This window comes from Neodiprion fabricii, chromosome 2 (assembly GCF_021155785.1).
Source record: "Neodiprion fabricii isolate iyNeoFabr1 chromosome 2, iyNeoFabr1.1, whole genome shotgun sequence".
NCBI lineage: Eukaryota > Metazoa > Arthropoda > Insecta > Hymenoptera > Diprionidae > Neodiprion > Neodiprion fabricii.
The window spans coordinates 33,157,034-33,184,791 of record NC_060240.1 but is presented as its reverse complement, the minus strand read 5'-3'; the positions used below and the strand labels follow the sequence as shown (position 1 = coordinate 33,184,791).

The 27,758-nt window shown below is 34.4% G+C and overlaps 6 protein-coding genes across 35 annotated transcripts in view; 2 read left to right on the top strand and 4 right to left on the bottom strand.

Moving 5' to 3' along the window:
- Positions 1-11,397, bottom strand: part of LOC124174707 (katanin p80 WD40 repeat-containing subunit B1) — a 41,757-nt gene extending 30,360 nt beyond the window's left edge. For 20 of the 23 annotated variants that reach the window (XR_006868991.1, XR_006868975.1, XR_006868974.1 and 17 more), the window contains exons 1-13: positions 10,974-11,397; positions 10,249-10,379; positions 8,922-9,266; positions 7,747-7,937; positions 7,339-7,489; positions 7,093-7,256; positions 6,830-6,951; positions 5,982-6,035; positions 5,270-5,747; positions 4,895-5,174; positions 4,504-4,680; positions 4,309-4,385; positions 4,151-4,225 (exon numbers count right to left, since the gene is read on the bottom strand). Coding sequence is in view for 4 of the 23 variants with exons in the window: in XM_046554108.1 (XP_046410064.1) it covers positions 4,151-4,225; positions 4,309-4,385; positions 4,504-4,680; positions 4,895-5,174; positions 5,270-5,747; positions 5,982-6,035; positions 6,830-6,951; positions 7,093-7,256; positions 7,339-7,489; positions 7,747-7,937; positions 8,922-9,266; positions 10,249-10,379; positions 10,974-11,007 (2,279 nt within the window). In the remaining 19 variants the exon portion in view is untranslated. Of the gene's footprint in view, positions 1-3,093; positions 3,724-4,150; positions 4,226-4,308; positions 4,386-4,503; positions 4,681-4,894; positions 5,175-5,269; positions 5,748-5,981; positions 6,036-6,829; positions 6,952-7,092; positions 7,257-7,338; positions 7,490-7,746; positions 7,938-8,921; positions 9,267-10,248; positions 10,380-10,973 lie in introns of those variants that run through there. The other 3 variants (XM_046554109.1, XM_046554105.1, XM_046554106.1) reach the window with 3 other exon arrangements.
- A 296-nt stretch (positions 11,398-11,693) lies between these two features.
- Positions 11,694-15,130, top strand: LOC124176498 (UPF0598 protein CG30010). Its single transcript, XM_046557870.1, has 4 exons — positions 11,694-12,205; positions 13,418-13,466; positions 13,809-14,029; positions 14,149-15,130. Exons 1-4 carry the CDS (start codon positions 11,978-11,980, stop codon positions 14,383-14,385), a joined length of 735 nt encoding a protein of 244 aa, XP_046413826.1. The 5' UTR covers positions 11,694-11,977; the 3' UTR covers positions 14,386-15,130.
- Positions 12,468-17,363, bottom strand: LOC124176497 (AKT-interacting protein-like). The gene is made up of 7 exons (XM_046557869.1): positions 17,163-17,363; positions 16,629-16,810; positions 16,338-16,402; positions 16,145-16,245; positions 15,836-16,023; positions 15,534-15,702; positions 12,468-15,390 (listed from the first exon to the last, which is right to left on the bottom strand). Exons 1-7 carry the CDS (start codon positions 17,205-17,207, stop codon positions 15,307-15,309), a joined length of 834 nt encoding a protein of 277 aa, XP_046413825.1. The 5' UTR covers positions 17,208-17,363; the 3' UTR covers positions 12,468-15,306.
- Positions 17,364-17,401: 38 nt separating this feature from the next.
- LOC124176500 (M-phase phosphoprotein 6) lies at positions 17,402-19,229 on the top strand. Of its 3 annotated transcripts, none has more exons than XM_046557874.1 (4): positions 17,402-17,742; positions 17,832-17,932; positions 18,377-18,714; positions 18,984-19,229. In XM_046557874.1, exons 1-3 carry the CDS (start codon positions 17,686-17,688, stop codon positions 18,690-18,692), a joined length of 474 nt encoding a protein of 157 aa, XP_046413830.1. In that variant the 5' UTR covers positions 17,402-17,685; the 3' UTR covers positions 18,693-18,714; positions 18,984-19,229. The 3 variants fall into 3 exon arrangements, with proteins under 3 accessions (XP_046413830.1, XP_046413829.1, XP_046413828.1); XM_046557873.1 differs by having other exon boundaries at positions 17,411-17,529; positions 17,630-17,742; positions 18,377-19,229; XM_046557872.1 differs by having other exon boundaries at positions 17,415-17,742; positions 18,377-18,697.
- A 275-nt stretch (positions 19,230-19,504) lies between these two features.
- On the bottom strand, positions 19,505-22,176 carry LOC124176495. 6 transcript variants are annotated; one of them, XM_046557861.1, is made up of 7 exons: positions 21,775-22,176; positions 21,445-21,609; positions 21,047-21,288; positions 20,562-20,939; positions 20,279-20,459; positions 19,878-20,093; positions 19,505-19,753 (listed from the first exon to the last, which is right to left on the bottom strand). In XM_046557861.1, exons 2-7 carry the CDS (start codon positions 21,586-21,588, stop codon positions 19,505-19,507), a joined length of 1,410 nt encoding a protein of 469 aa, XP_046413817.1. In that variant the 5' UTR covers positions 21,589-21,609; positions 21,775-22,176. The 6 variants fall into 6 exon arrangements, with proteins under 6 accessions (XP_046413817.1, XP_046413820.1, XP_046413823.1 ...); XM_046557864.1 differs by having other exon boundaries at positions 21,866-22,176; XM_046557867.1 differs by having other exon boundaries at positions 21,489-21,609; positions 21,866-22,176.
- A 144-nt stretch (positions 22,177-22,320) lies between these two features.
- LOC124176494 (nucleolar protein 10) lies at positions 22,321-27,174 on the bottom strand. Its single transcript, XM_046557860.1, has 11 exons — positions 26,989-27,174; positions 26,837-26,882; positions 26,456-26,670; positions 25,815-25,951; positions 25,146-25,358; positions 24,760-24,988; positions 24,075-24,494; positions 23,697-23,979; positions 23,349-23,613; positions 22,695-22,791; positions 22,321-22,509 (listed from the first exon to the last, which is right to left on the bottom strand). The coding sequence occupies exons 1-11, from the start codon at positions 27,052-27,054 to the stop codon at positions 22,375-22,377; spliced, it is 2,106 nt and encodes a 701-aa protein (XP_046413816.1). The 5' UTR covers positions 27,055-27,174; the 3' UTR covers positions 22,321-22,374.
- Positions 27,175-27,758: the final 584 nt, after the last annotated feature.

Below are 27,758 nucleotides of genomic sequence, written 5' to 3'. Positions count from 1 at the left end.
CGCGTGAAGGCGTTAACAAGTGAATGATGGAATTACCGCAACCGGACATATCCCGCTTACATAAAAAAAGAATTGTTGTCATTTTTACCTGAGAATTGCAACCTGAATATTCGAATTAAAGTAAAAGCAGGTTACAATAAATACGGTAAAAGAAAACGATGCAGAAACAAAAAAATATCAGGAAAGACATTTATACAGAGCTGAAAATGCGTTGTACTGGATGCGGCGTCTATTTTAATGATTTAATTACTTTTTCACGAGCGAGTTGTGTACGGCTGCGATGGCATCGGTTATACGTATTGTGTTTCCGGCGTGAAAGGGCCGTTGAAATTACCCAGGCTGAAAATTAGGCTTCAGTTAAACTGACTGCAGCCAAACGAGAGGCTCTACCTTCGCTGCAGGTCAAACGTTATACGGGGTGACCCTAAACTGAAAACCACCCACAGTGAATTTTCACATTCTCAATGAGATTTCGTTAAAAAAAAAATAAAAATAAATAAACAAACGACACAGTTCTCTCAGATCTTGATCCTTTGTGTAGAATGAAATGTGAATCGAGTTCACCGCGCGGAGTGTCGGCATTATGACGTTGCAATCTCGACCCCACGGGAAAGGAAAACGTTGCGGTTTTCAGGCACCCTTATCGGCAAACCTTCGACGACCCGCGTTCTGTACATGAGTTTGTCCAAGTTGAAAAGGATAATATATGGAAAAATGTTTTAATATTTTCTTCAATCTAACGGTCGAAACAATGTTTTTTGTGATTTCCGAAAAGAACGATTGAAGTTGCAAGCGTACGTTTGACAACCGAGTGCATTACAATTTCGATAAAAAATGTTTTCTACCCAAAAGATTTTGAATCGTTCATCCATTTCAGACGTCAAATCAGTTTACGCGAGTTTATTTATAGCCACAATAAGGTTGAACGAATTTTTCTTGTAGCACAAACCTTTGGCAAAGAAATTTGCGAGCAAGGAACACTGCACTTTTATCGCAATTGATTCGATTTACATTCCAAATAGCGAGTAGCAAATTACTGTTAAGTGAAGCAGACTAAATATCTACTATCCTCTACTTTCTGTTAGCTGATTTTTTCAGATCAATCATCCTGTTGATTCACAGAGTATGAACCAACAATCGAAAATGTTGGCGCACTGACTCACCAGATTTCTCCGTCGGACATGGCTTCGTCGAAGTCAATGGATACCAATGATGCTACGTAAGATATAATTATATTGAATAACAAGCAGGATCTAGTAAACTAAAAATTAAGTCCTGGAGCTTGTATCTTCGTCATGTCTGTATTGCACAACTTTGTCGAATCGAAGCTAGTAATGATTTTCAGTTGACAATCCTTCGGAATTGGTGGATTAATTATTTGTCACGACAAGTATGGAATATCGTGAAACACCCCGTAGAGCCGAAGATCCCTCGGACCTTGCATGCACCTACAGGACTCGGGTCACGTTCCAGTATACCATAAAAGTGGATAGAGCTAATTGCCGATTGGGCAGCGGGCCGCCTGACAGCTGACCCTAATCTTCACCCCCATGCCGAAGTCGGTAACCTTATACAACTGGTTGTTAAACTGTATCCTTATCGTCGGCAGTCGTCCGTCAAGCAGCGAGTCATTCACGCATTAAGGTAGCCTAATTGAAATTACATTTGATCCGGAAACGCGGGCACAGGTAAGGTGCATTTGGATACGGTTCGCAGGTGGGAATATTAAAATCAAAACCTCCCTCGATCACCTGTTTCATCGTTAGACATATTTTCGTAATCGGATCGGGGAAATGATACATTTTTTACGGGTAAAAAGAAATGGTAAACAGCTTCCGCAATTTTTGCAAATAACGAAAAACAAACAAAAATTATCAAGTTATGTACAATCGCGCAGTTTAAAATCTAACTGTACGTGGTCAGAATGATCAAAAATTCACTGACGGGGAATAGAAGAGACTTAAATTTTCGTGAGTATTTCAGACTTTCATCGTTTTCTGTTTTTATATAGCCTCAACACGTTTTTCTTTGTATTTAAGAAGAAATTAAAAATTAAACAGCCTGAAATAACAAATACCAGTGACATTTCTTATTTAAAAGTAACTATCGGAGGCCGTTCAAAAGATTGTTAATATTATATACGTACAAAGTGTAAAACGTGCAGACAGACAGGCGATGGAACAGTGAGAAAGCGCGTGTCAACATATGTCCGTGTCTCACGTGTCCTTCAAATTTCAATCCGTGAATACAAAAGGGAACTCGAGGTTTCGTATTTGAATTTGAACTCGAATTTGCATCTGCCTGTCGTACAGCCTCTCCTTGTCAGAAGCAATTGTCTCAGCTAATTATATCCGCCTCCTTTATGCTCATCATAAAATACGAACTGCTTCAGCCCGTTTCAACCCGAGCTATCCCGTAATACGTGCATTCAAACCGTTTGCTATTCTTACGTACACGCGAGTATATATTGACGCGCAACCCTAATACCCTCACACTCACCCTCGTCCTCGCCCTTCTCTCTTTCCCCATACCGAAATCCCCTGTAACCCCCTAGCGGAGAGAACGTTTTTACGGACGATGAGGCGGGGGGCACGAGGAAGAAATTCGAGGGAGAGGGATGAGAAGAAGAGAGGAGAGGATAGGAGAGGATAGAAGTACTCGCAGGGAAACAGGGAGAAGAACGAAGAGACAAAGTTTGGAGGGAGAATTGATAAGGGTATAAGTTTCAAGGATGCCTCTTGCTCTTTGTTTCTCTTATCGACGACGCGTACGAGAATTAATTAGGGTAAAACGAAAACAACAAATTTCGAAAGTTAAAAGTATATGGGTAAAAATAAAACCGACGTACAAAACGCATGGAAGTGGAAAAACAAGTGACAAACGTAAAGACTATAGCTTAAGCCTCAAGTCTAGCAGACTCGACCGCAAGCTCGCTTTGTCTGCAGTTTATTCGCAAGACAATCGCGTCCTACAACTCGTAAGGTTTATACGGACGTTACGATGCGGTCGGATTTTTCAACTCCAAGAAGTGACGGTACTTCATGACAATACGAAATGGATTATAAAGTTAAAGACAGAGAAAAAGATGTTGCTGCTATACGACATAAATTTTTAACGGAAACCAATTTTTACCTACCCATTTGATAATTTATGTAAACTTGTTAGTTTCTTTATAGGTATAATCAAAAATCTGGTGCAGGAATTATTGTTAGGCTGATACTTTGCTACTGAAAATGAATTGCTTTGTAGAATTTTCGTAAATTTTCTCAAGTCTATCAAAAGTACTTTCGATAAGTTGTCGCATTATAATACAATTTTATTTAGATATTGACTATTTATGAACTATGATCAAAAAAATTTCGAATCAATATTAGTAATGTTGTGATGTGTTTCTATTATTACTAAACTTGTCAGATAATGCATTTGTTTTATGACCACTTTGTAGATCAAGTTTTACAGTATTTTTTCACCGCTTCGATACAATTGAGGTAAAAAGATCTTTCCAAGGTGGCACTGGAAATCGGATTACTAAATTCCCTGGGATTTTCCTAATTTTCAGAACCTTTTTCGCAAAATTCTCTGCCATTTTTCACTATTAATACCTACTCTCATTTTTCAGAAATGGTCACTTAAATGCTGTTCAAGGTAATTTGTAGAGAATAGTGTAATAAAATTAAACAGATTTTTCATGAAACTAAAGATTGAAAAATTGTTCGCTCTTATCTGAAACGAATTAATAATTCACTTGTTGATAATTATTATTAACAAAGCTGAAATAATTTTGATAAATAAAACAGAAATATGTCTTAATATTTCCCTGAGTTGAATGAGAATTTTACTGATTTCCCTGATTTCCCGGTTCTGTCGTCACCCTGTGAGTTTCAACAGTCGCACATGCATATACATCATAAATTTAGCGGCATTATATATATTTACAAGATCGCAACTGCCAACCTCTTCACGTTTAAATCGATAATAAGATAAGCATTCGAATATTCACATGTAATACTTGAAAATTTTGCACGAAAAGAAAATCTTATTGTTAAAATTGCTTCAGACACCTTAATGCCACTTTTTGAATTAAAGATTACTCTGTCTCTATAACTTATTATTAGTCGAAAAAAGACTGCAAATTAATTGTTCAACTTACATTTCGTATTTACTTTGAAGTAGATCGCCAATGGAGGTAAGCAAAGAATTACATAGGTCCAAGTTCCAAATGGTTCTGAAAATAAAATTGAAAGCTGCACTATTTCAACAATCATCAAGTGTCTAAAAAACTATAAATCGCATATTGTTCATACATACGGTTTAAGCGTAATAACTCCTAAAAGGTCGACTATAACAGCTAAATCGTTCATTGCTACCGCGGAGTCAACCGCTGCCTGTAACGTGTAATAATAAACAATATTATGCATCTATTTAAATTCAAACATTGCCCAAAAGTCTTTTGGACGAGGAACCGCATTTCGGGTGGTTCTTCACAAATATTTACAGTCGTACCTTGAGGTCTTTACTGTGCCATAGCGAGTAAATAATTTGCAGAGATCTATGACGACTGTTAAGTACTGCCATCATGGACTCATAGCCACGCATCATACTGTTCAGTACTTCGGCTTCTGACATTTCTGGGAGAACGCCTAATTGGGAGTAACCCAATGCCCTGCCACCATAGCTATTCTGAAAAATAAAAGAGGGCGGTATTTACAACTTTGATATCACGAAGTACAATTTTCTGTACTTGAAACGATGAAATCAAGCAACAGATTGAAGTTATTATACCGAAAATGCAGAATCTAATCACTCTAAGAAAATGAGATGAAATCAATTTTTCATATCTCGTATAACAAATGAGACTCCAATTTCTCTTATGCCGATAAACTGGATGTCTTACCGGTAAAAATTCATCCATGTCAAGGCCACTCGGTTTGTCAGCGATCATTGGAACGAATTCATCTTTGACCTTTTCTTCCACTGCTGGCCTTAGTTGTGGTACCCTTATTTCAACCTTTACATTAGGTTGAATTTGAGCTTTATTTTGTTTTTTCACTGCATTCCGAGCTGATAAAGGGGTTGAACTAGAAAAATTTCTGTTTAACGATGTTGACCGTGATTGAGCAGTGTTTGGCCGGTTCAAAGCAGGATCGGACGGACTATGTTTAATGTTGTTTATCCTGTTCCAAAGATTAAAACATGTGTAAAATATTTATGCATCAAATCATTAGTATTGATCATTCAATTTCTATAAAATATACAAAACTTCACCCACTGTATCGGATAATCACTTTCGTAGCCCTGTTCTCGCTCTTTACAACTGCTTTGCCTCTTCAGGCAATGTTTAGGAGAATCTGGACTGGGCGCTCTGCTTTTAATTTTACCATCATCCATTACCGGAGATATGGCAGCCATAGGAGCGACTCGAGGTGTCAAAGTTGAGTTTGATCTCTGAGGTCCCAAGGGTTGATTTCCAACATTCTTCTTGCTAAGCAGTGGCGTAATACTTTGTCGAAGTGGCGGGATTGTTGATATATTTCTAGAATTTTTGCTTGCATTGTTTGCCTGGAGATTTGCTCTTATTTGGCTTGTAGAAGTTATCAAGATACGCTGGACTGGTGGAGAAGATTTTATGGGATGAACACGCACTGGTACTGGCTTCATTATTGATGGTGGCTCTTCATCCAACTCATTTGTATTCAAATTTGACAATGACGTTGACAGTGTTTGAAGTATTTGCGGCTGTGTAGGATCTGGAACAAAAATAAAAATTTGATAACAATTATTACAGGCTCCTTGAAACTTTCTGACAGATACTGTTACTGTGTTACTTATTAACTAAATTTTAACTTTCTACATGAGTAGAACTTACTCCAAGACAACATAAAAAAATCACTTCATTGGATTGAGCAGCATTCAAAATTACCATTAATATATCAGGATCATTGTTTTCTGTACAGAAATAGTCACTTATGTTTAAGACTCACCCAATTCTTCAGGTTCGACAAAAGCTTCTAATTCAGGGGGAGGCGTGCGAGATACTGAAACATATCGTGCAAAGCATGCTGTTTCACAAGCTGTACAACATCTATCTAATTATATTCTAAATTTGTATATTACATTACGGATCTGTAATGAGGAGACGTTTGGTGAGTATTCGATTTCCAGTTGGATTAGTAGCAATTACAATATACATAAATTCAACAATAATTCCAATTGAAATGAAACTGATGAGAACTGATAAATAATTTAACAGCATTTCGAATTACGTGACAGATCGAACCATTAAAGAAGTGAATCAATGTGTATTCATGAAATGTCAAACTTACTTTTTGTTTAACTTTCAAAAGAAAAAATTCGCCAAACACCTTTGCCACAATAAAAATGAAATCATACTTGACTCAAAACATTTCAAATATTTTCAAGACTTAGTTCTTATCAGGGTTATTAAAAAAGGATTTGTTACTAGTGAATTTTTCACCCTTAACTGTTGAAGTAACATATAATCTCATAATAAGTACGAAAAATTGCAATAGTTGTCAAAATGCACAATATGTTTTTTTTTAGAGTCATATTTATAGTCAAAGTTTGCTTGAAGTAACAAGATACTCAAAGGTACTGCTTTAAAAAAAAAGGTATAATTTATTCATCACCAAAGTTCACACGAAAGATGCAGTATTTCTTTACATTAATGTATTGCATTTGGTTGGAACAATGATATGTTCAAAACCCTAATACGTCAACCTTGAGATCAGGAATGCTGACAACTAATAGCAAGAAGACTGAACAAAACCTGTTACATCAATTTATACAACACATACAGTGAGATACTTACAAGACCTGTTTGGTTGAAAGACATCTCTGTAATCTGTGACATTTGGTATTTCAGCTAGCATCACTTCATCCTCAGGATCTGTACCAGACTTGTCTGCTTCCTCTATTGTTTTAACGTCTAATCTATTAATCAAGAAAACAAGCAAATGTAGGTTTACTATCAAGGAAAACGATTTTCATGTTACTACAGAGTAGAAGTACAGAAAAAATAGACTGAAATCAAAGTAAAATCAAGCATTTAAATGCATGAAAAAAATTCATTACTTGTGCTTCTTCAATTCGGGAGGTCTCTCTTTAGAAAAACTTTTCCTCAACGAGTTGCCGTGACTAAAGGGTGACCCAGGTGTAGGGATACCTCCGAATGGGGCGACTTTTTTTAAATCGCAAACAAACAGGACTACATTTGCTATGTGAAAAGAAGCTCCGATCTAGAAAGCGGTAAAAATTTGATTATTTCAAAGCAAAACATTAATTCAAAACCATTTCTCAGTGATATTCAAGTAAATTTACCAATTGATTTTGTGCAACAGCTATATCTTGAACCTTTCCCCAACCTGTTGGTACTGAGTCAAGCGTTCGTGTTGGTTCCCACCCGTAAACCTTCAAAATATCCTGACTACCAGCAAAAAGACACTCTCCGCCTTGACTAAAGTAGAGACTCCTGGATAGAAAACATTGTTTATACTATAGACAATTAATAATTGTGCATTATTTGGTCTGTAAAAGTCCGTATGCTTGTCAATCGATATTCATTCAGTGCAGTGTAACAAAACAACAGATTGAAAAAAAAAAACTCTGAATACCGTTTTATTAATTATTAAATAAATGCCATTCATGCGTGTGAAATTGAAAATTAATCGTATACTTCGTTTCTGTTAATGTATCATTCCATTGATAAATTTAGCTATTCAGGTTCACCTAATTGCCGTGGACTGTGATTGTTCCGTGGAAGAAACCAATTGAAATGATTCTAAATCCCAGAAATGGACAGTACGATCTGTACTACCACTGGCTAAAAGAAATTCATGAGGATGAAATTCGACAGTTGTTACCGATCCTTTGTGTTCAGAAAACTCTCTCAATTGCTTTCCTGCTCGCAAGTCCCAGAGCTGAAAAACCGGGAGAAGCAATAGTTATTGACTAATAAAACTAGTGAATGTATGAACAATCAACAATAAATTGAATCCATAAAGTATGATTGAACTTGAGCAAAATCTTGAGTTAAAGCTAGGAGCCTGTGATAAAACTGAACGCATAGTGACAGTCCTAAGATAGAAGAAATGTTGGAAAAAAAAGAGGTAATATCAATAAATGACGCTTATTTGAACCAGAATACTTATGTAAAGAAATTCCAAAGTAAATTGGTTATTGTCGATAATGTAAGGCTGTTCAACTGGGAAATCTGCAGGAAAATTTCTGATACCAAATTAAGATTCCGTACTAACAGAAGAATTTGAAAATAAAACTAAATTGATTCATATTTATGTATATTATATTATTATTTAAAATTTCCTAATATTATTAGCCTGTTACAAGTTGTAACACCAGCACTTGGATAACAGAGCTAATACCTGATGAATTTTAATGGAGTAATTTCCATAAATCACGCGTAATACCATCAAGAATTGAGTCATTCACTAATGGAAGTTGAATAAAAAAAAATTGTCGCATTTACATAACATCTAACTAACTTTGTACGTTGCATATTTTTCAATTCCTGTCAACAGCACCTTGAAATTTTCGGTAAAAATGATATTTTCGTTATTAAAAGATAAAATAAATATTTGCCGGCAGAACTTACGTGACTGTTTCCATTATGAAATAAATAAATTATAGAGTTTCAAAACCACTGAATTTTAAATTGATAGGTATTCAAAATGAAAATAACTTTTTTGAAAGAGCTCATGAATACTCGTGGATGAATCTTGATTGTTTAACTAAGCAAGTTGTCAAGCCTGAGACAATGCATGATCATGCCTGACATAATGAAACGAAAACTTGTGTTTATTATACAAATTGAAAAAAACTTTTCTTCAAAACGATTCAGAAATATCTATTTACTGTCGTTGTGCATTAATCTTTTACATGTTTACCTTGACTTTCCCTTCTGCTCCAGCACTGGCTATCCACTGTCCGTCAGGACTAAATTTTAAACTATTGACAGTATCTGTATGGCCTTTGTAAGTGAATATACACCCCTTTCTTCTCATATCCCACAACTTTATTGCTTTGTCCAGACTTCCCGATGTTAATAATTCTCCATAGGGGTGAAAATCCATGCATCTAATACCATTTCCATGTCCCGTCAGAGTTCTGGCAAGCTTTGCATGCTCCAGATCCCAAATTTTTAGCACACCGGTCTGTGATCCAGCGCAAACTAAGTCTTCCGTTTGACCGAAACGAACACATTCTATTGCTGTCGCGTGTCCACTCAGGCTCTGAAAACAGATTTTAAAAATGGTCCAGTTGAAAAATAGAATGACAACTAGAGTGGCTACTAAAGTAAGATTTCACCTTCAATTAGGTTCTAAAATCTGCAAATTCATTTATGAATAAGAACCTGTGTGGCAAAAGAAAAAAAAAACATTTGGGGTTCAATATTAATGGAGTGGAATGTTTGTTGAGTTGAGCAGAAGAAATAGTACGTAGCAATCAAGACCTTAGTCAGTGTAGCTAATAAATCAAAATGCATAAAATAATGAAAAGTCGATGACTGTTTAGCTAAATTGAGAAAGTATGTCAGCTTGGGCCATTTTGTTTTGGCAAAGGTAAAGAAGACATTGTTGCTATACCAGTAATCAGGTAGTATTACTGTGGATATTAATACCTGCAATGATGTAAAACCATCCATATCCCAGATAAGGATCTAGACCTTAAATAGTGATTTGCAACGTCATGAAATAGATATAAAGTTTAATAATTCAAGAATTTTGTATCTTTAGAGAAAATGTACTAACGTACTTGAATACTTTGAGGCTTGTAAACAATGGTCCATGTCGGTAAAGGAATCGGGTCTGCATTGCAGTCCTACATAAAATAACCATTTTATAATCTTTATTTATTTTACTTGTATACATCTAATTGTTGGCAAGGTTCTGAAATAAAAATACAGCTATATGAAGAATATTATGGATCCTCCTATTGCAGTTTGAAAAAAAAAATTCAATTACCTATGTTTCTAATATAGGTAGAATTTAATGCAAGCACTGTTTAAAAAGGAAAGATTTCACAACAGCTCGACACAATGTCTTAATTTTTATCATTGTTACTTGATAGGAAAATGATTTGAAAATTGGAATGGAAACAAATATTGATAATAAAAAATGAAAGAAGGTTTGAAATCTATGAGTTTGTAATATTAAGCTTTTTGTAATGCTTAATGTAGTTAATAATCATCATTGATCAGCTAACAAGACTCACCATAATACAGTTGTGCTTTCCAACGGCCCATAAGTTGACTTTACGATCGTCACCGCCGGTAACTAACACTCGGCCAGATTTATGACCCAATGCTAGACAGTTGACGTTTGATGTATGAGCAGCAAAATCCTCTATGAAAATAAAAATATAAAAAAATCTGAGACAGCTTTTTCAATTGGTTTCTTTGATATTCATTAAAGACTGACATGAGCTTGAACGAATGTTTCTCAGTAGTCTTTACAAGTATTATTTGCTGACAGTCTGATTTGTCAAAATACTCTAGGGACTCGGAGCGAAAATAATTGTTGCGACATACAGCCTGCACACCTCACTGAATGTGTCTGAAAGTTTACTGGAGTTTTCCACGGAGATGCCATTTACAATTAAACGCTGAAAATTCGGATTGTAGACTTTCTGCTAAATTTTTCACAATCAAAATGGAATTTTATTTACCAGATTTTTTGTTATAATGAACGGGTTCATACAAGTTGACTTTTACACAGAATGATTCAAATGAATCGTGGAGTAATTTCAAGGTTATGGTCACTGAAAAAACTTGACTTTTTATTAAAGAATATGTAGTAAATATCAAGATGAGATTATAAATGAATTTAATCTGACAGAGATGAAAGGTGAATCCGTGGGTAAATCACATGTAGATACAAAATTGAGTAAAAAAAGGTTGACAAGTAATAAGGTATGATTGAATATGTAAAGTGACTCACGTAATTTCCAGGATCTCTTAGTTGACGAAGCCATTTTCGGTATAAAAAATGAGATAATCAAAAATAAATTATTTAGGAACAGTGTTCATTTGACGTTTTACTGGTTTTGATGGAGAGAATTTTTTCTTGGTCGATTTAGAACGGTGCATTTTTACTAATTCTCTTGTACCGTCTATTATTAACGTCGGTCGTAAACACACTAAGAAACTTTTAGTTATGTTATGGTTAAGCCTGAAGAAATTCTTCCCAGCTATATTTTCTCGCGTCTTTTTTAGGTAATTTCTTGATTTACACGATTGTTGTATCTCATTTCTCTCTATCAATGCTCTCCTTGACATACAATTCCATCTGTGGAATACACGAACTCAGCTGCGCAACGTCGATACTCAAATCACGATATTCGAGATTCAAAGATCGATAGTAACGACTAGGACGTCGAATTCTTCAACACTACTGGCGTTGATTGAACTTTGTTAAAGACACCAAAGACGGTTACCCTAATAGGGTGTATTGGGTCTTACAGAATCGCCTATAAACGGCTCCGGTCGATAAAAAGGCTACCGAATCGCCAACACGGCTTCTTATGACCACGGACCCACTTGCCCGCTGAGTACTAGTTACGAAAATTTGCCCACGGTTAACCGTCTTTAAATTCTTCCGTCAATGACAACATAATAATTCATGAAGACATTACGTAAGAAACGTGTGCCAAAGTGTGAAGTGATGGCATGATGACATGGTCATCGTCAATGCTGAACCAAAAAATACGGTTGTAGAGTCGGAAGGTCGGACTCCCGCTGTTGCTTTCTCTTTCTAATTAGCGCTTCAGATCGGTGCACGAACCGTACAGTCCATCTCTATAAAATCTATGAAGAGTAGGTTTCTCTCTGCGCACGCCGTCACCAACGTGGGGGCTGATAATATACTTCGACATCCCCCTGTTTCGCATGCCTCTTATGTAAACGTTTCGAAATAGTTTACCAGTTTCTTATTCATATTGCTCAATGAATCGTCCTAAAACAGTTTTCCACCTAATGTTCAATCTCAAATCCCTTTCAAACAACAGATTAATACCTTATTCTGGCTTTTCCTCGATCTATAAATATCTATTAAATCACCGTCCGCGTTCAATATGTACACTCAGCAGAAGAACTCTCGTCTCTTATATACAAGGACAATCGCCCGAACCTCGAATTCGCGAATATTTCTATTACATCGATCACCAAGGAATGGTAGGTGTGATAATAATCTAAATAAGAAGTACGATCGATATCACTACTTCTGTGGCTGGTGATATCACGATTAAACGCCTTAGAGGAGGCTCCTCAATTAGACATATAATTTGCAGGCCGTTTGAACAGGTTTTGAAATGTTCCGGTGAAATTGCGAACTGTCTTCAGAAAACTCTACTTACTCTTGTTCTTGAAGATACGTGGATTTTCCAGAAATTTATCCTACAAACATTTCAGAAAAACTAAAACCGCCGTTTTCGAACCATGTTATGTCAACGTTTTTATTTACAATTAATATTTGTAAAAGTAGATCCAAGCTAACCACTAGGTGCCATATATGTAGATCCTCACTAGTGATCTCGCTGGTAAAGATCTGCGGTAAATAGATAATTCAAGAGAATCCAATTTTGGTGATACAGACTCCAGACAAACTCGTTGAAGCGGATAGTAGATCTAACTGAAAATTTAATTAGAACCGTAATAAAAAACAGTCTAGCTCTTCAAAGGTGCGAAAAGTAGATTTATGTATGTTTTTCTTCTTTTTCCTTGTTCTGTTCAATAAGTGCCAGATAGTTTCATATATCTGCTAACTACCATTTAGACCATGAACATTATCACTGGATAAACAAATAAAAATTCAACAATGATTTTATCTGGAAACACTACGTATTTGCCCTTGCAAGAAAATGTGTTAAAAAATTATGCCAAAAAATAAAAGTGAATTTCTTATTATCGCAATATTACTAAAATCCCTATTTTTTGGGAAAATCTAAGCAAAATTTCTGGTAGAATAACTGCGGTATCAACTACGCGATTAATGTAGATAAAATGCCAAGTACTGGACAACTTTATTGTTGATCTCTGTTAAATGATTATTTGGGTCACTGTATTAAATTATTCGGGTCACTGTATTAAATTATTTTTTTCTAATTTGTTGGGTTAAGAAAATATGTATCTATTTTTGAATTCTCATGAAATCGTATTTGAACTAATTAATCAGAGCAAAATAAGTTAAACTGTTACAATATTTTTACACTTATTGATTCCATTTGAATGCCTGTAATGGTTTCACTGGATATTGTTTTTTACTCGAATAAAGAAATTAATTGAATACAAGATCTTATTAACATATTGGATATTGCTTGAATTTTGAAATATTTTATGGTCTCCAGAGGTACATGTATAAAATTTGTATATCTTTCAAATTGACAGTTGTTTCTTGATGATTCTCGAATGAAGAACTTCACCTCTTGTTTTAAAGGTACGTATTCGTATGTTGCTGATTTGTATTAAATAGATCAACTTAACAATTAACAGTTCATCAATCAAACACTTACAGATTTCAACACTGATCTCTAACATAAAGATCTCTAGTGTAGAGATCAGTGGATTTCAATCTCTGTTTTAACTTCCAAGCCAAATCTCCTTGAAAATAGGTCAAATTCGCATAAATTAATTATTAAATACATGTACAGTAATTCTAGCTTATATGCATTCGTGATCAAATTCCTTGAAGTTTGAATGCAATAGATCTAATCCACATAAACCTTTTTCAACGGTTTATCTTGAAAGCATTCTGGAAAATCGTTTTATCAATTTTCAGAGAAAAAGTTTTTGGCATTCTTCTTCACAAGACTTCGCAAAAATGAAACTGGCCGTTACATGGATGATTTTCCCTACCTGTCACCATGTGGAAGAGAACGAAATTTCGTCAGATGTGATGATCTTCCAATCGTGTTTACACATGTCATTCAAAAGGAAGATTTAGATACTGGAGGAGTGAAAAATCAATTTAGTTATGCTCATGCCGATGAGTTACTGACGGTTTGTATGTTTTTTATTTTTGCCAACCTTTTACGATAAAGAACACCTAAATTTAGCCTTAGACCATAAATGAAAAATTGATAGATCTGCTGACATGTGAATCTTTGTTATAATCATAGGTTCCTTTTGAGCCAGCAAGAATCTTCATGAGCATGGAAACTGGACGAGTTTATCATCCTGCACCAAAAATTGCTGGTGGCATAGGCTTGGTGCGATCTAAGCTAGCATTAGAATTTAGCAAATACTTTGAATTCCATAATGGCGAAGAACAAAGTCCAACGCATTTTTCTTGGGACAATAATAGACATGAACTGGATTCCGAATGGCATAAAAAAATAGCTAAAAAAGTTCTGTGAAAAATTGTAAACTAATTATTTTTACAACCATTGCAATTCGTTTCAAGTCTACATATAAAAATGTGAGGGTTGGCATTGTCCAGAAGATAAAACATTCGCAGAAAAACTTTAAACTAGAGTCTAATAAAGATATGATTAAAGAGAGTTTCCTAAAATAGTTACAAAATAATAAATTGAAAAATCATTTATTATTAGCCCTGCATTTGTTGAATTGCAAAATGTGTAGACCAAACTATGAAACGATGGTAATCTCTTATTTTTCTAGTAAAAAATTAAGCACCATATTTAACGTTGACGGAAGAATTTAAAGACAATTACCCCTCTCCTAGACAAATTGTGGTAACCAGTACTCTGCGGCTAATTGTGCCCTGGGCCATAAGAAGCCATGTTAACGTTTAACAGTCATCAGTTAACGTATTTGATTACAAATGTTTTATATATACATTGCCTTAAAGACAAGTCTTTATAAATTCGTCATACATATTCTACGTGTTGTTGCACGAGCCTATAAGTCAATAGAATTATATCGTGAGTAATAAATATTAAAATTAATAATGATAACACTCCATTAGACTTCTGTGATATAATTATTTTAGAATGGGGCCTACTCTCCGACATTAGCATAAATTAGAGACATATGTTTATACTTCTAGAAATATAAACTCTGATACTTTATACACGTACGAAAAATTTTCGAATCCTGATCCAAAACTGTACACGTTTGAGTAAAGATTTACTTATTTCAGTTGGTTAAGTCTTTATAAACATACATAGAAAAATATTAAGTCGTACATCGTACCATTTGTTCATCTCTTGTTAAATGACGATTGCAATGAGTAAATGTCGAAAATTACGAACGTCTAAGGTTTGAAAATACCTCATCTGTTGTGTTAACGACTCTCCAGGCTTAAGAAGTTTTTGTTATCTTGTTTCGGGTTTTGAAAAAGGCTGAAGCGATCCTGGCTGTACCCAAGAAAATCCAAGCACCTTATTTTCCTCTTCCTTCTGAAATTGGCCAAAATTTTAATTATTTATCTACAGTAGCTGTCGATTTCAGTTCAAACATGACAACTTTATGTTTCATGCTTTGATGCCTTATTACTGATATGGATATAATGATTTTTCAACAACCACAAATCATAAGTTACCTTTGATTTTAATATCTCCTCCTTGATACCATCGTGCAATGAACTATCATAAGGGGTAAAAGTAATGTAATGCGGATCGTCAGTTGAAGGTGGATCGTAAAGCTGACTCAAACTCTCTGTAACACTTGCCCTAGCTTTTTTTTGGAAACTTTCAATGTTACTTGCAAATCTAAAACAATATAGACGGGTAAATTAATAAAATACCATTCCATGAAAATTTTTGTATGTTTGAATACATTAGCAATGATAGTCATGATCAGTATGCTTGAAAAGGGCACATCAATAGACAAGAATTTTCTTACAACATCAGAGCTTCTTCATTGATGGACGGCATCTTTGAATCGATTTTGGAAAAGACCTTGACAATGTACTGCACTAATTGCCAAACTCTATTGTTTCGTTTCCATTCAGGAAATTCCCACGTTGTATCTAACTCTCCAGTATCAGCCTTCAATAATGGATGAAATACATTCGGTTGAAATACAACTTTCTGTAAGATAATCGAATGGTTAGCAATACTAGAAAAAGAAAACAAATATACCTATATATGATACAGAAATAGAAAGAAAATAAGCAACCTAAAACTCTGTTGAATGATTTATATAACTTACCGGACAACCACCGTCGGGAAAAGTTGGGGGCAAGGTAATTGTGAATCTGAATACGCCACCTTGGTAAATTCCTTGTCTAACAAAGAAGACTCCAAACCATACTGCAAGAAAAAAGGCCAACACTTACACAAACTGTTTTCTATCAATCCTGGAAGTGTTGAAATAGGATTACAAACTTCATCATTTAACTTACAAAATGAGTCATTTGCAGATGGAATCACATAAATTCTTTTTAGATCTTGTTTCTGCATCATATTACTGAAACAAAATTATGCAACGTTATAGATTTATTGAAGATCCAGCCAAAACTCAAATTGAATACAACATGAATTATTGTTAAATTTTGAGTGTTTTCAGGATGATTCGTTGCTTAGATTTAAAGCAGGTGTACCAGAAACAAGTTCTTGCGCTGTAGCATTTTATCTGCAACATGCAACTTAATAATTGATCAAAGTTAAAAAAGTAGGTACACTATTCAACTTACTATTCAGAAAGAATTATATACTCTTGTAAGAACACAGCATATTCTCTGTTACTGCGAGTCGAAGGAGGTCTATCGATCATCCTAGTGGACATGGCAAGCTGTGTCTCTCCATTACTATTGGATGGCAACAATTTCCTTAACGATCCTTGCTGCCTGAAGTTGTCGTCCACATCTCCTTCGCCCTTTAAAAGTCAAATTAAAAAAAAAGTCAAAGTTCACGTAAATAGTTAATAAACTTGACAGTGTCGATATTCACACAACAGCGACGTGCAAGTTACGCTAGACTCAAGACAGAGTCATACAGGTATAATCAGGATATGTTTAACGTTTGATATACTGTTACTAGTTTTTATGAGTTATTATTCCTTCATTATCCGAAACAAGAACATAAATGAGTGATCCACAATATTTTAAGTATTATCATTGCAGGTAGTCGTTATTGCTTTATTCTGGTAAAACATGTTGGTTAGCAGTTACAGCGTTTATTAATATACAGCTTTTGACAACAGCATTGAAATAAATTGTCATGTTTACCTTGATCCCGGTCGTTGTATATCTCGATGACATCGTTACAATCATTAATAATATACGTATATTTGTGATCCTAAACTTTTAATTATAGATCTGTTTAAACAGAATCATAATGAAATATTGATCAAGAGATTTATAGTATTTATGAATGAACTAATTCATCTGACATCTGTGATTGAACTGAAGTTACTGTTTCGAGATTGGATCGATTGTGATCCAGACGCCAGTGTTTCCCTAGCTCACTTCGTTCTATCTATTTGACTGTCGGGTTGGGTATATTTGGGTATTTTCAGGTCCTCCATCCGTGCTCCATGTGATTACCCTGCTTCTTAGAAAAAGTGAAACATAACCAAAAATATTTAAAATTTAGGTTGGGTTCCGCAATTGTTTGCTACTGTTTACTGGCTGCCTCATATTTACTGGTTTTCTTCATAAAACGTAATTGGTCTTGAAACCAAGTATTTTTTCAGTCCGAAATCGAAAAATTTTACAACTTCGCAGATCCTTGTTCATAATTTTGTTAAAAATGACTGCAAGAGAAGTGAACAAGACGAAATTGTCGAAAGGTATTTTGGAAATGAAGGTAATAGACGAAATTTGTATGGTTAAGTTATTTTTATCAGATTATGCAGTTTCATATGTCACAACTTTTTTTTATTCCTTTTCATCTAGTTCATGAAACGAACCAAAGAGAAAGTTGAGAAGCAACTATTTCAAGAAGAAGGCAAAGAATACTTCGGGGCACAGCTGACTAATCACATGAAGAAAGGATCGTAAGTTTATAAACTCAACGATAACAAATAATATTTTCCACTTGCAAGGAGTCTTAGTTTTTACTGACAAAATTCTACAGCAATTATATCTTTTGGTAATGGTGGTGATACAACTAAGTTAAATACTAACAACAGAATCAATTATTATGTAAATAGTGAATAAAAAGCAAAATACTAATTGACAAAACACATGTTTCAGTCAGTAATAGTTGCAATCAATGTAAATCATAAGTTTCAAATTAAAAATATTTGGGAAACTCAGCCGAACTCTGTTGAATCAATATTTATATCGCTAAGGAGCAGATTTGTTTCCTTTTTTATTGGATTGTCTTCACAAATTGCTGTTAGGCAATTCCTCTGATATAAGTATAGAGGTATCACATTTTTTTCAGATTTTATTTTTTCTAAATATCTAGTTCATTCAGTTTTCGATACTTGTTTTAGGGATAAATTCATCATTGAGCCAAGCTTTGTGTTTTGTGAAGGTTTGCTTGACGGTCGAGTGAGCTTTCGCGGTATGAATCCAGAGATAGAGAGACTGATGGAATTGGAAGAAGAAGCTAAGCAAGCTTTGACCCGGAAACAGAATGAAACTGAAATATCTGATGAACAGATGGCAAAGCATTACAGATCCTCAGCAGTGGATACAATGGCAAAAAAATTCAGGACAAAACATGAAAACAAGAAATATGTAAGGGATGACAGCATCGAAATAGAACCCGTAGAGAAAAAACCTAAATTTTTGAAACCATCGTACTAAGAAGGGTGATCGTATACTAAATGTATTTTATATTTGGATAAATGAAACACCTGATCTTGCTAAATGCCTCTTATTTTTAACAAGAGCTGAAGATTTGTGTTAAATAATAATTAATTTTCGTAAATACACGTTTGCGTGTGTGTGTGTGTTAGGTATTTGGTAGCTTCATAGTTTGAAATTTGGTTTCGAACTTAAAATAGCATAGAAAACATATATTTTGTATGTCTCTGCATGTAACTCAAATCTCAAATTTTGTATAATGCATATTTTTTCCTCTCTTTTTCTCCACAGGTAGATTTACCTGAGTTAAATTCATGCTTTCCAGAATTACCAACTAATGGGTACATCTAGTATAATTGTTCTTAATATTTATTGTAAGATCAAAACTTTTTCATTAAATTAATTTTATCAGCAATATACAGTACAAGAATATTTTTATTAAATAATTGTAAAACTTTACAACGTATTAACATTTTTAAGATATAGTCCTGTACATATATGCCAGTTGAAAAAAGAAAATCCGAATTGCTGCCACAATAGAGTAAAAATAATAATGACACAAATCTATTCATCTATCTGATTTATTTTGTTTAATGTATTGTAAAGTTGAAATTCCCAATGTTAATGCAATAAAATATAAACACAACATTCACTTACCTCAACACTAAGAATTTTCGGAATAGTCAACAAAAAGGAAATTACCACAGATATAACAAATTTTACACTCATTTTCTCTTCTCTTTCTGGCTAGATTTCTGTACAACATATTTATTATGCTACGTTAAAAACTTGAACACATTTCCAATTGAAATTTATAAGCTGGATAGAAAATGGCACTGCCCTAGGATCAACATAACAATACTCCCAACAGTTAATGCCAACAACAAATACCTCCCAGTTATAGGTACTCTGAATAATCTAGCGCACATATTTAATGAAGATGCATATAATAGAATCGTATCCAAGTCCGATCCTGGAGTGTCCTGATACACGAATGGACGAACGCGAATTTCATGCCCAATTCCTTGAATAGTTGAGCATGCTGAAGTTAATCGTGCTGCCTAAATAAGTAATAGAGAATGAAAATATCATAATTGTTCAATACTCTTTTGAGGGTACTTTCCCTAATTGTAATCTACTAAAAATTAAATGCTTCAGATATTATAGGTGTAATCTGTTACGAACCTGTATAAAAGGGGCTAATGATATCACGACCCACAAAGACACATTTATAATACTAATATAAATAATTGGACTGCTTTGTACATCGACATTATCGTATTTCAGTAGCCATAAAATACCAGCTGCAGCCCACGAAAAATTTACCACAGTGTATATGCATACTGCCGGACCAAAATCATCATTGAAATATTTCAGCAATTTTTTAAACTCACTAATCTCCTATAACAACAATTTAATAAAAGTATTTACACAAATCCATCGTAAAATACTACCCACATAAATTATGTTTATAAAAGAAAGAATAAAATAATGGCTACAATTCTGTAATACTTCATTCATAGAGTAGTCATAAATACTGTCAATTCAGCTTTGTGCATGTATTACACAAATTTATACATAAATACCTTCATCCAATCTAACGGAGCCAATGTATGTTGGAGTAACTTGGTTCGTAGAAAGTATAGATGCGACATTAATAGTTGTCCTTGCAAGCAGTAACTTGTTATAATCGTTCCTTGAACCATATCATGCCATAAGGTACAAACGATCAGAAAAAATTTTAAAACAGTCTTCAACTGGTCTGGACTGTAAGAATATGTTGTTAAAAAAAATTTGAACAAAGATTGAACCTTGATTCCTCTAGTGATTTTCCTATGTGCAACACTCTTGTTGGGTTCGTTTCTTTACCTAGAATGAAGCCATTGAAATACAATGATTCCTCTTGCCATCATTAAGTTCACAGTGATCAAAGCTATGATCATCCATATAATGCTCAGCACAATGAATAACCACAGTATTCTAACTAATCTCTTCTGACTACCGCGATCTGATGGGTCTGAAGACATGAGAAAAGCTCTCTCCATCAAGTTTTGAAGCTGCTCGTTCTCGCGTATTCTAAATAAATAAACTGCATACAAATATGCACTGAGATGAAGAATGCTTGGTATCGCATAGCTGAATGCTATACTTCCATAACATATTCTTTCATACTGTAACTCCTTGGTAGTGTTAGACACTAGCTCATGATCGATTCGCATCAAGGTATAGCAAAACCCACGATCTCGTCTGATGAAGACAAAAAGAAAATGTATGAAATGACTATATCGTACATCAAACAATTGACAGTCAATAAATACGTTCCCCAGAATCATTATATGAATCGAAAAATTTACCTAAAACAAGCCGTATATTGAAGAACGTATCCAATGCACATGAATATAAGGACTTGAAAAGTGTGCAGATTGGCAAAAATTGAATAACAAGGCGAGCACTCTATATCATCTCCACTTGTTGGTCTCAATCCCATTACTCCGAGAAGTCTTAAATAGGGACGTAATATTTTGCATTTGCAATAATGTAGGACGGCTGAAGTGCTGAGATTTTCATAATCTGGTCTTTCGGTAATTTCTCCAACCTATTTAAAAGAACAAAGAGAAGAGTAAATTATTAATACAGTGGATATATTCCGCAGTAACTGATGGAATGATATAACGGTGGGCACATAGCGTTGACTGAAGTTATGCCTGAACTTTGAGCGCCAGCTTTTTATTAGTAAAGCAAGTAATCTTACTTCGGCACTTTCTAATTCTGATAGAATCGATGTTGTCGACATACGCAATGGGTCTCCATTGTTTTCGTTGAGGCCAGTGCGCTGGTTTTTTGAATTCACTGCTTCGTTTGAGCTTTGCCTAGACTGCAGCCAGCAAAGCATCATATCCTCCTTACTTTAGCTATTCTAAAAACGTGATATAAGAATAGTTAGAATACTAAGATAGGAACGTTATACAGCCAATGCACAATCAATGTCAATTCAGATCTGAATTTGTAAACAAAAACACAGTGATGGTTGTTGATTTTCGACAATTACACAATTTCAAGATTTTGATGAAGTACGACATACACATGAAAACTGGATTCAAAGTTAAGATAGCTTGAATTAAGAAACAAAAATAATTAGGATAAACCTAAAGTTTAATTTTTAACTATTGTACGTTTTGCATTATTGTAATAACGTATTAATCGAAATATGCAATACTAAGTATATATCAAGTACTTTATTGTGTGAGGGACTGGTACTATATGAGAATGTAAACAAACAAGTGTATAACTTACCCGTGGACTTACCAAAGGCATCCTTCTAGCAGCAGAGCGGCATTTAGCTCCAGACTTTGAAACATATGTGTGTATGAAAATATTCCTATAGTATCAAATACGGTTCGACACGATAATTTACTACACATATAAGAGTATTTTCTGATGACTTGTTTCACCTCTGAGAGTTGTGATACACTATAATCAGACGTTGATACAACAATTTGTTTGTGAGTGATAGTAATTATTATTTCTTTGTATGGTAGTGCTGTAGCACGATAACAATTGTGAAGGGAATGACTCTTATACTGTCACGATGGTCAGGGAATAACGGATTAGTTTTATGCTATTATTATTTACAAGTAAGTATAAAAGATTTTTTTTTTCATTTTGTTTTCGTCCGTCGATCCTATACAACTCTTTTGCCGTTCCAAAATTTCGGCTTCAATTTATTGCCGATTTTCCCCGCTGAACGAGACAATCGCTTACGCTCCGCACAATGCTTAACTGTTTTCTCTTCCGAATAGCCACCTGATTTTTTTAGCTGTAACAAATGTTATACAAGTTATACAAGTTATTTTGTAATATTCACCTTTTCATGCAACGTACATGTTGGTCCTTATGCTAAATAGTATTTGATACGGGTTGCACATTGAACTTTGAATTTTCTTGATTTCGAAATCTGAAACACACTACTTTGTCACTTTCGCATAATTTTAATCAACAAACCTTTTTAGTGCTGAATGTCATTTCTCTATTTCCCAACGAACCAAGCATTCTGACACTATTGACTTCTTCAGCTTGCAATCTTTGGCCAAGGCTCGCTCTGTAATTAAGTGCAATAATTCATAACAATAAATTACCTACTTTGCTATAAACATGATGTATTTCATATATTGTAAAACTTGAATATCATATCGAAATGTTATATTAATAATTATATTTTATACACTGAACGTGCGACTTTTAGCTCTGAAACTTTCTGATACCATAATTAGTAAAAGAGATACATGGAGGTAACAGCACTGAGTGATTTATCCTGTTATCTAGGCATCAAACACATTTGTAGATTTGAATAATACTACATAGAATTGACTTAGGAAGAATCAATAACGAATGAGTTTAAATAAACTAACGAAAATAACAAGTGATTTCTCTAATGGAGAAAAAAATATAGAGTAGAAAACAATGTGGTCAATCTCACAGAGCCAAAGCAAACACGCACATAAATAGTAATTTAATTGTTTTCATGAAATTCAGTTTCCTCAAATCGCTATTTGTGCTTGAGATTGTGCTGATAGAGAGGTAGTAAAATTGCCTCCTGCATTAATACCATGAGGCTTATTCAACAAATTCTCTTGGATATCCACAGAAGATTCTTACTTGTTTTGTTTTTGTCTGACTGTCCTGATACCCATAAACTCGACGCCTTCTTTGAGTTTGAAAAATTTAGCTGATTTGCTCTCTGATCGATCTACTGCTTCTGTTTCTTGATTCTCTTCTCTTCGCGCCTTTTCTTCTTCCCACTCTCTTTGTCTCGTCTCTCTCTTTATTAATTTGTGCTGCTTCTGAACTTCCTTAGCCCAGCCTTTGTCGTCATCCGAACTATCATCATCCGACAATGAACTTTCCTCCGAACTTCGTTTACCTTGATTCATTTTATTTTATGGTGAAACTAGACAGTCCAGAATTTAATACCAATGATAATGGTACAAGTGGAAAAAAGATTACCTTCAAGTGCGTTTTCTTCTTCTCTGGCTATGTCAAATCGAGCTTGAGCTTCAAGTTTCTTGTTTAATTCTATTCTTCTAGATTTGGCAAGTTGTGATACTACAGGATTTAGCAAACGGAACTCCTCTGTGTTTTCGTCCACTTCAAAGTTTGGATCTTCAAATAATGGCTTAAACCGATTGTCTTTGAGAAGATTTGGTGTTTTCCGTTTTGCTTTTGGATCTAAATCGTTATCCAGCAATTTCTGAGCTAGACGTTTATTAACTGATGGCAATTTTGAAACCTGTGTAAAAAAATTCGATTTCACCAAATATGAAATAGTAAAAACTTATTTGGTTATGAAATTATTGAAAATTTGAAATATGCCAATATTAGTACCTGCACTCGGTTCGTACGTTCCTCTTCAATTTTCTTTCTGATCTGTTTCCTCTGATATTCATCAAAGTTGAAAGGCTGAGCTACGTCTCTAGCCTTTCTGTAGAGCCTAGCATCCATAAAATATCCGTGCATGTATGCCCTAAGTAAGTTACTTCCTTTAAGATGTGCTAGTCCGAAATCGTCCAGTTCCTTCTCAGTAATGAATTTATAGTCATCATAAACAGTATCAAAGTTAGACTCTTCAAGTTCTTCAGTAAGATTATCAAGAAAACTGCACCACCTAGGTGCAGGTCCTAGGCTGGGTATGTAGTAAGTTTGTAACTTAGTATCTTCATTAGCAATAAACATCATTCCGGTATTCGGAACAACACACATATTGTTGAAATCTGCCTGTGCTTCTATTGAGGTGTACAGCTTGCCCTGTAAAATAATATGACATGCGTTTAGTACAGCTGTTAGGCATCACTCAAGATTCATTTTTTCTATTTATACGGGAAAGACATGAAGTGAACGATAAGAATTTTAAAACTTTCAAACATAGGAAAATTATCTGAGAATTTAGGAGAACTATTTGCAAGAGTTGATTTTAAACGTATGTTTTAGCAGACCTCTTTCAGAGCTTTTCTGTGCGGATTTTGCACAATTGATGATCTGACAATATTTCTATACAAACGCGGCGACTTACCGTTTGTTTATCCCAAATTTTAACGACCGAACTATCCATAGAGTAGATCATACCCATCTGATTGTGAAATTCAATATCTCTGATTGGTAATCCGTACATGTGATCCTTTACCAACAATGGTTTATTTGATCTAATGTCGTAGAGTAATACTTGACCTGTAGCAGTACCCACGCCCAATGTAAGTGCATCCTGAAACTTGAGGGCAGTAATTGACGGAAATCCTTCAAGTCTGAAAATACATAATGTAAAATAAAATGTGCTTGTGTAATACGTAATAATAGTAAAAGTAATATTAGAGTAATGAAAAACTTCAAGAATCAACAGAATATCTACGTGGTATAAACTTCATGTACGCAAGTATGAAAATTTTATTGCCATATACATACTGGGTATTTTCGGTGACACAATGAAACGCGCAGTCTAATGTACCGACTTTGTTTCTGGTACGAGGATCCCAGGCTTCGATTCGTCCTTCCTGAGTACCAATCATTAGCGAATGATGAATAGGATTTATGGTGCACCTGTTTATCCCAGAGGCCTCCGTAAATAATGATTGTAAAAATTGTCCCCTCTCTAGGTTCAGTCGATAGATCTCATTGCTAGAATTATTATAATAATCATTTATTGAGTTATACTAATCAATACGAGTGTGACCTTTCAGGGAATTGCGACAATTTCTATCCAGCTTGATTTAAAGTTGACAAATTACAACTCATGAGAAGTCTATCATTCTGTTATTTTTGAAAATTTATATTCCTTGAAATATATGTAGCAAACTCTGTCTCTATCATTAGTAGTAAACTTGTTTCAATATAATGTGATGAAGCTTTTAATTGAGACCTAACTATGCTTTCAAAAACCAGACAGCTGATGTGAGAAGTTTTTTTCTGGTTCACTTGTTTGAAATTCACAATTAACTCAATCATTGTAAAGTATGTTCTTGATGAGCATGTGCAATTATACCGCCAAAACGAAATTATTTCGTATTATTCTTGACTTGTGCAAGAATCACATCAAATGTTTCTTAAATTGCCATATGATAAAACACAGCTTACCTAGCACCAACAACAAATAGGTCGCAGGACGGATAATGGTACTGCATGTCTCTTCCAAACCGGGGTATCCTAAGTCTATAATATTTCCCTTGCGCCGAATGAAATTCAATGTATCTATCACAGTGCAAGAAGACTAACTGAAACGCAAAATTATGAGATTGTGAAGTTGGTGTCGTTATAAATCATTTGAGTAAGTTATCGATTCTTTTACTTACAGGGAACTGTAGGTAGGTCGACCCCTCCAATGTTCATCTAATTCATACATTTTGTAGTACATAGAGAATTAAGAGTCATGTATATTTTTTTATCTGCTAATAAACGGTTAGAGTAGTGAAAACAACCCCCAAAGATGGGCACGTAACGGGGTGATTTCTTGTAGCGCTTGATGGATTCGAATGAAACTAACCCTGAAATGTACGATTAATTAATAAATATTTATGAACAGAAACATTTCAGTGTCAGTTTCATTCATTGGTTTCATCTTTGGAGGTTGTTTTTCATCCGCTCTAAAGCATTTATTAGATAAGAGCATGTGTGTGTCTCTTAGTTTTCGATGGACTACGACATAATGAACTAAATCAAAATCAGAGGGGTCGACCTATCTATGGTTCTTTGTTAGTGAATATTGACTATATAATCACCTTACTGTAGTCGTCAGACAATATTTCAAATGTGAGAACTTCAGAATCGAAGCAGCGCTCAAATTTAAGGGATAGGTTGTTTACGTCAAAACATTTTACCCTTGGCTTATATATGCCAGTAGCAAAAATATATTGGCCATCCCTGGAAACTTTGACAGACGTACTAATTCCAGGCATATCAAAATCCTGAATAAGTTCGATGCGTCTTCTGATATCTGTGAGTAAAATAAAATTATGTAATTTTTTTTTTCTGCAAAGTAGTTTATAATTGTATTATTGAAAAAGATTAGACTATAATAAGAATTATTTGATAAAATTTTTTTGCAACGTACATTATTGTGAAAACAAAAATACATATATATATATTTCGAAGTAACTTACCGGCATTTTTTTTTAGTAAACTTCGTCGCTTTCTCTCTGATAACCACTAAAAAAAATTGCATTGTGTGAATTAAATATTAGAACGTTAATGAAAGTTAACTGATCATAACCTTAAAAATTGTATAACCCTCATGTAAATGCCATAACTTTACCTCGGGAAGAGATTTGCCCGCACTCAAGTTGTAGATTTTCACATTATTAGGATCTGAGACCTGCATTTTATTTACGTTCACATAAAGCACAAATTTAATACAAAATACTGTGCAGGCCTGCCTGCACGCTTCTGTTATTACAGCTAGCTTAGACGGAACTAGCGTAACATAACCTCAATTTGGCTACAGCTGATTTTAAAAAGCCTGGGCCCCTATGGTCACTATCTATTGCTATCTATCATCTTAGATGAGTTTACTTATGATGTCAAAGCATTTCAATGTGAATCAAGATACCAATTCCCGTTGCACGTATAACAATAGGCACGTTTTGAAGTGCTTTCAAGTCACGGAGATAGAAAGAATTTCAAGTCCTTTGATCTTTTTGTAAAACAAAATCATAAAGAATACATTTACTTCAATAGGTTATTGATTGAACGATTTGCGTACACACATTTTTAAATGCTATTCAACCATGGGCTTAATGTGCAAAAAATTATGAGGATTCAAAGTATTATAAGAAAAAATTTTGCAATAGAGCGGTTTAAAATGATATTCAACTTATAATTAGGTTACACCACGTAATTTCCAGAAGAAAAAGCATATTGGTGCAACATTCCAGGCAGTCAAATATTTTTCGTATCAGTGTGATAAATTTGCCTGTATGTGAAGGGCTTTGCAAAATTTATAAGCTAGCATTGCAAAATCATCTTTTCTTCATAATTTTGAACTATAACCCGTGGATTGTTATTAGCTCTTGTGAATATTTTTAT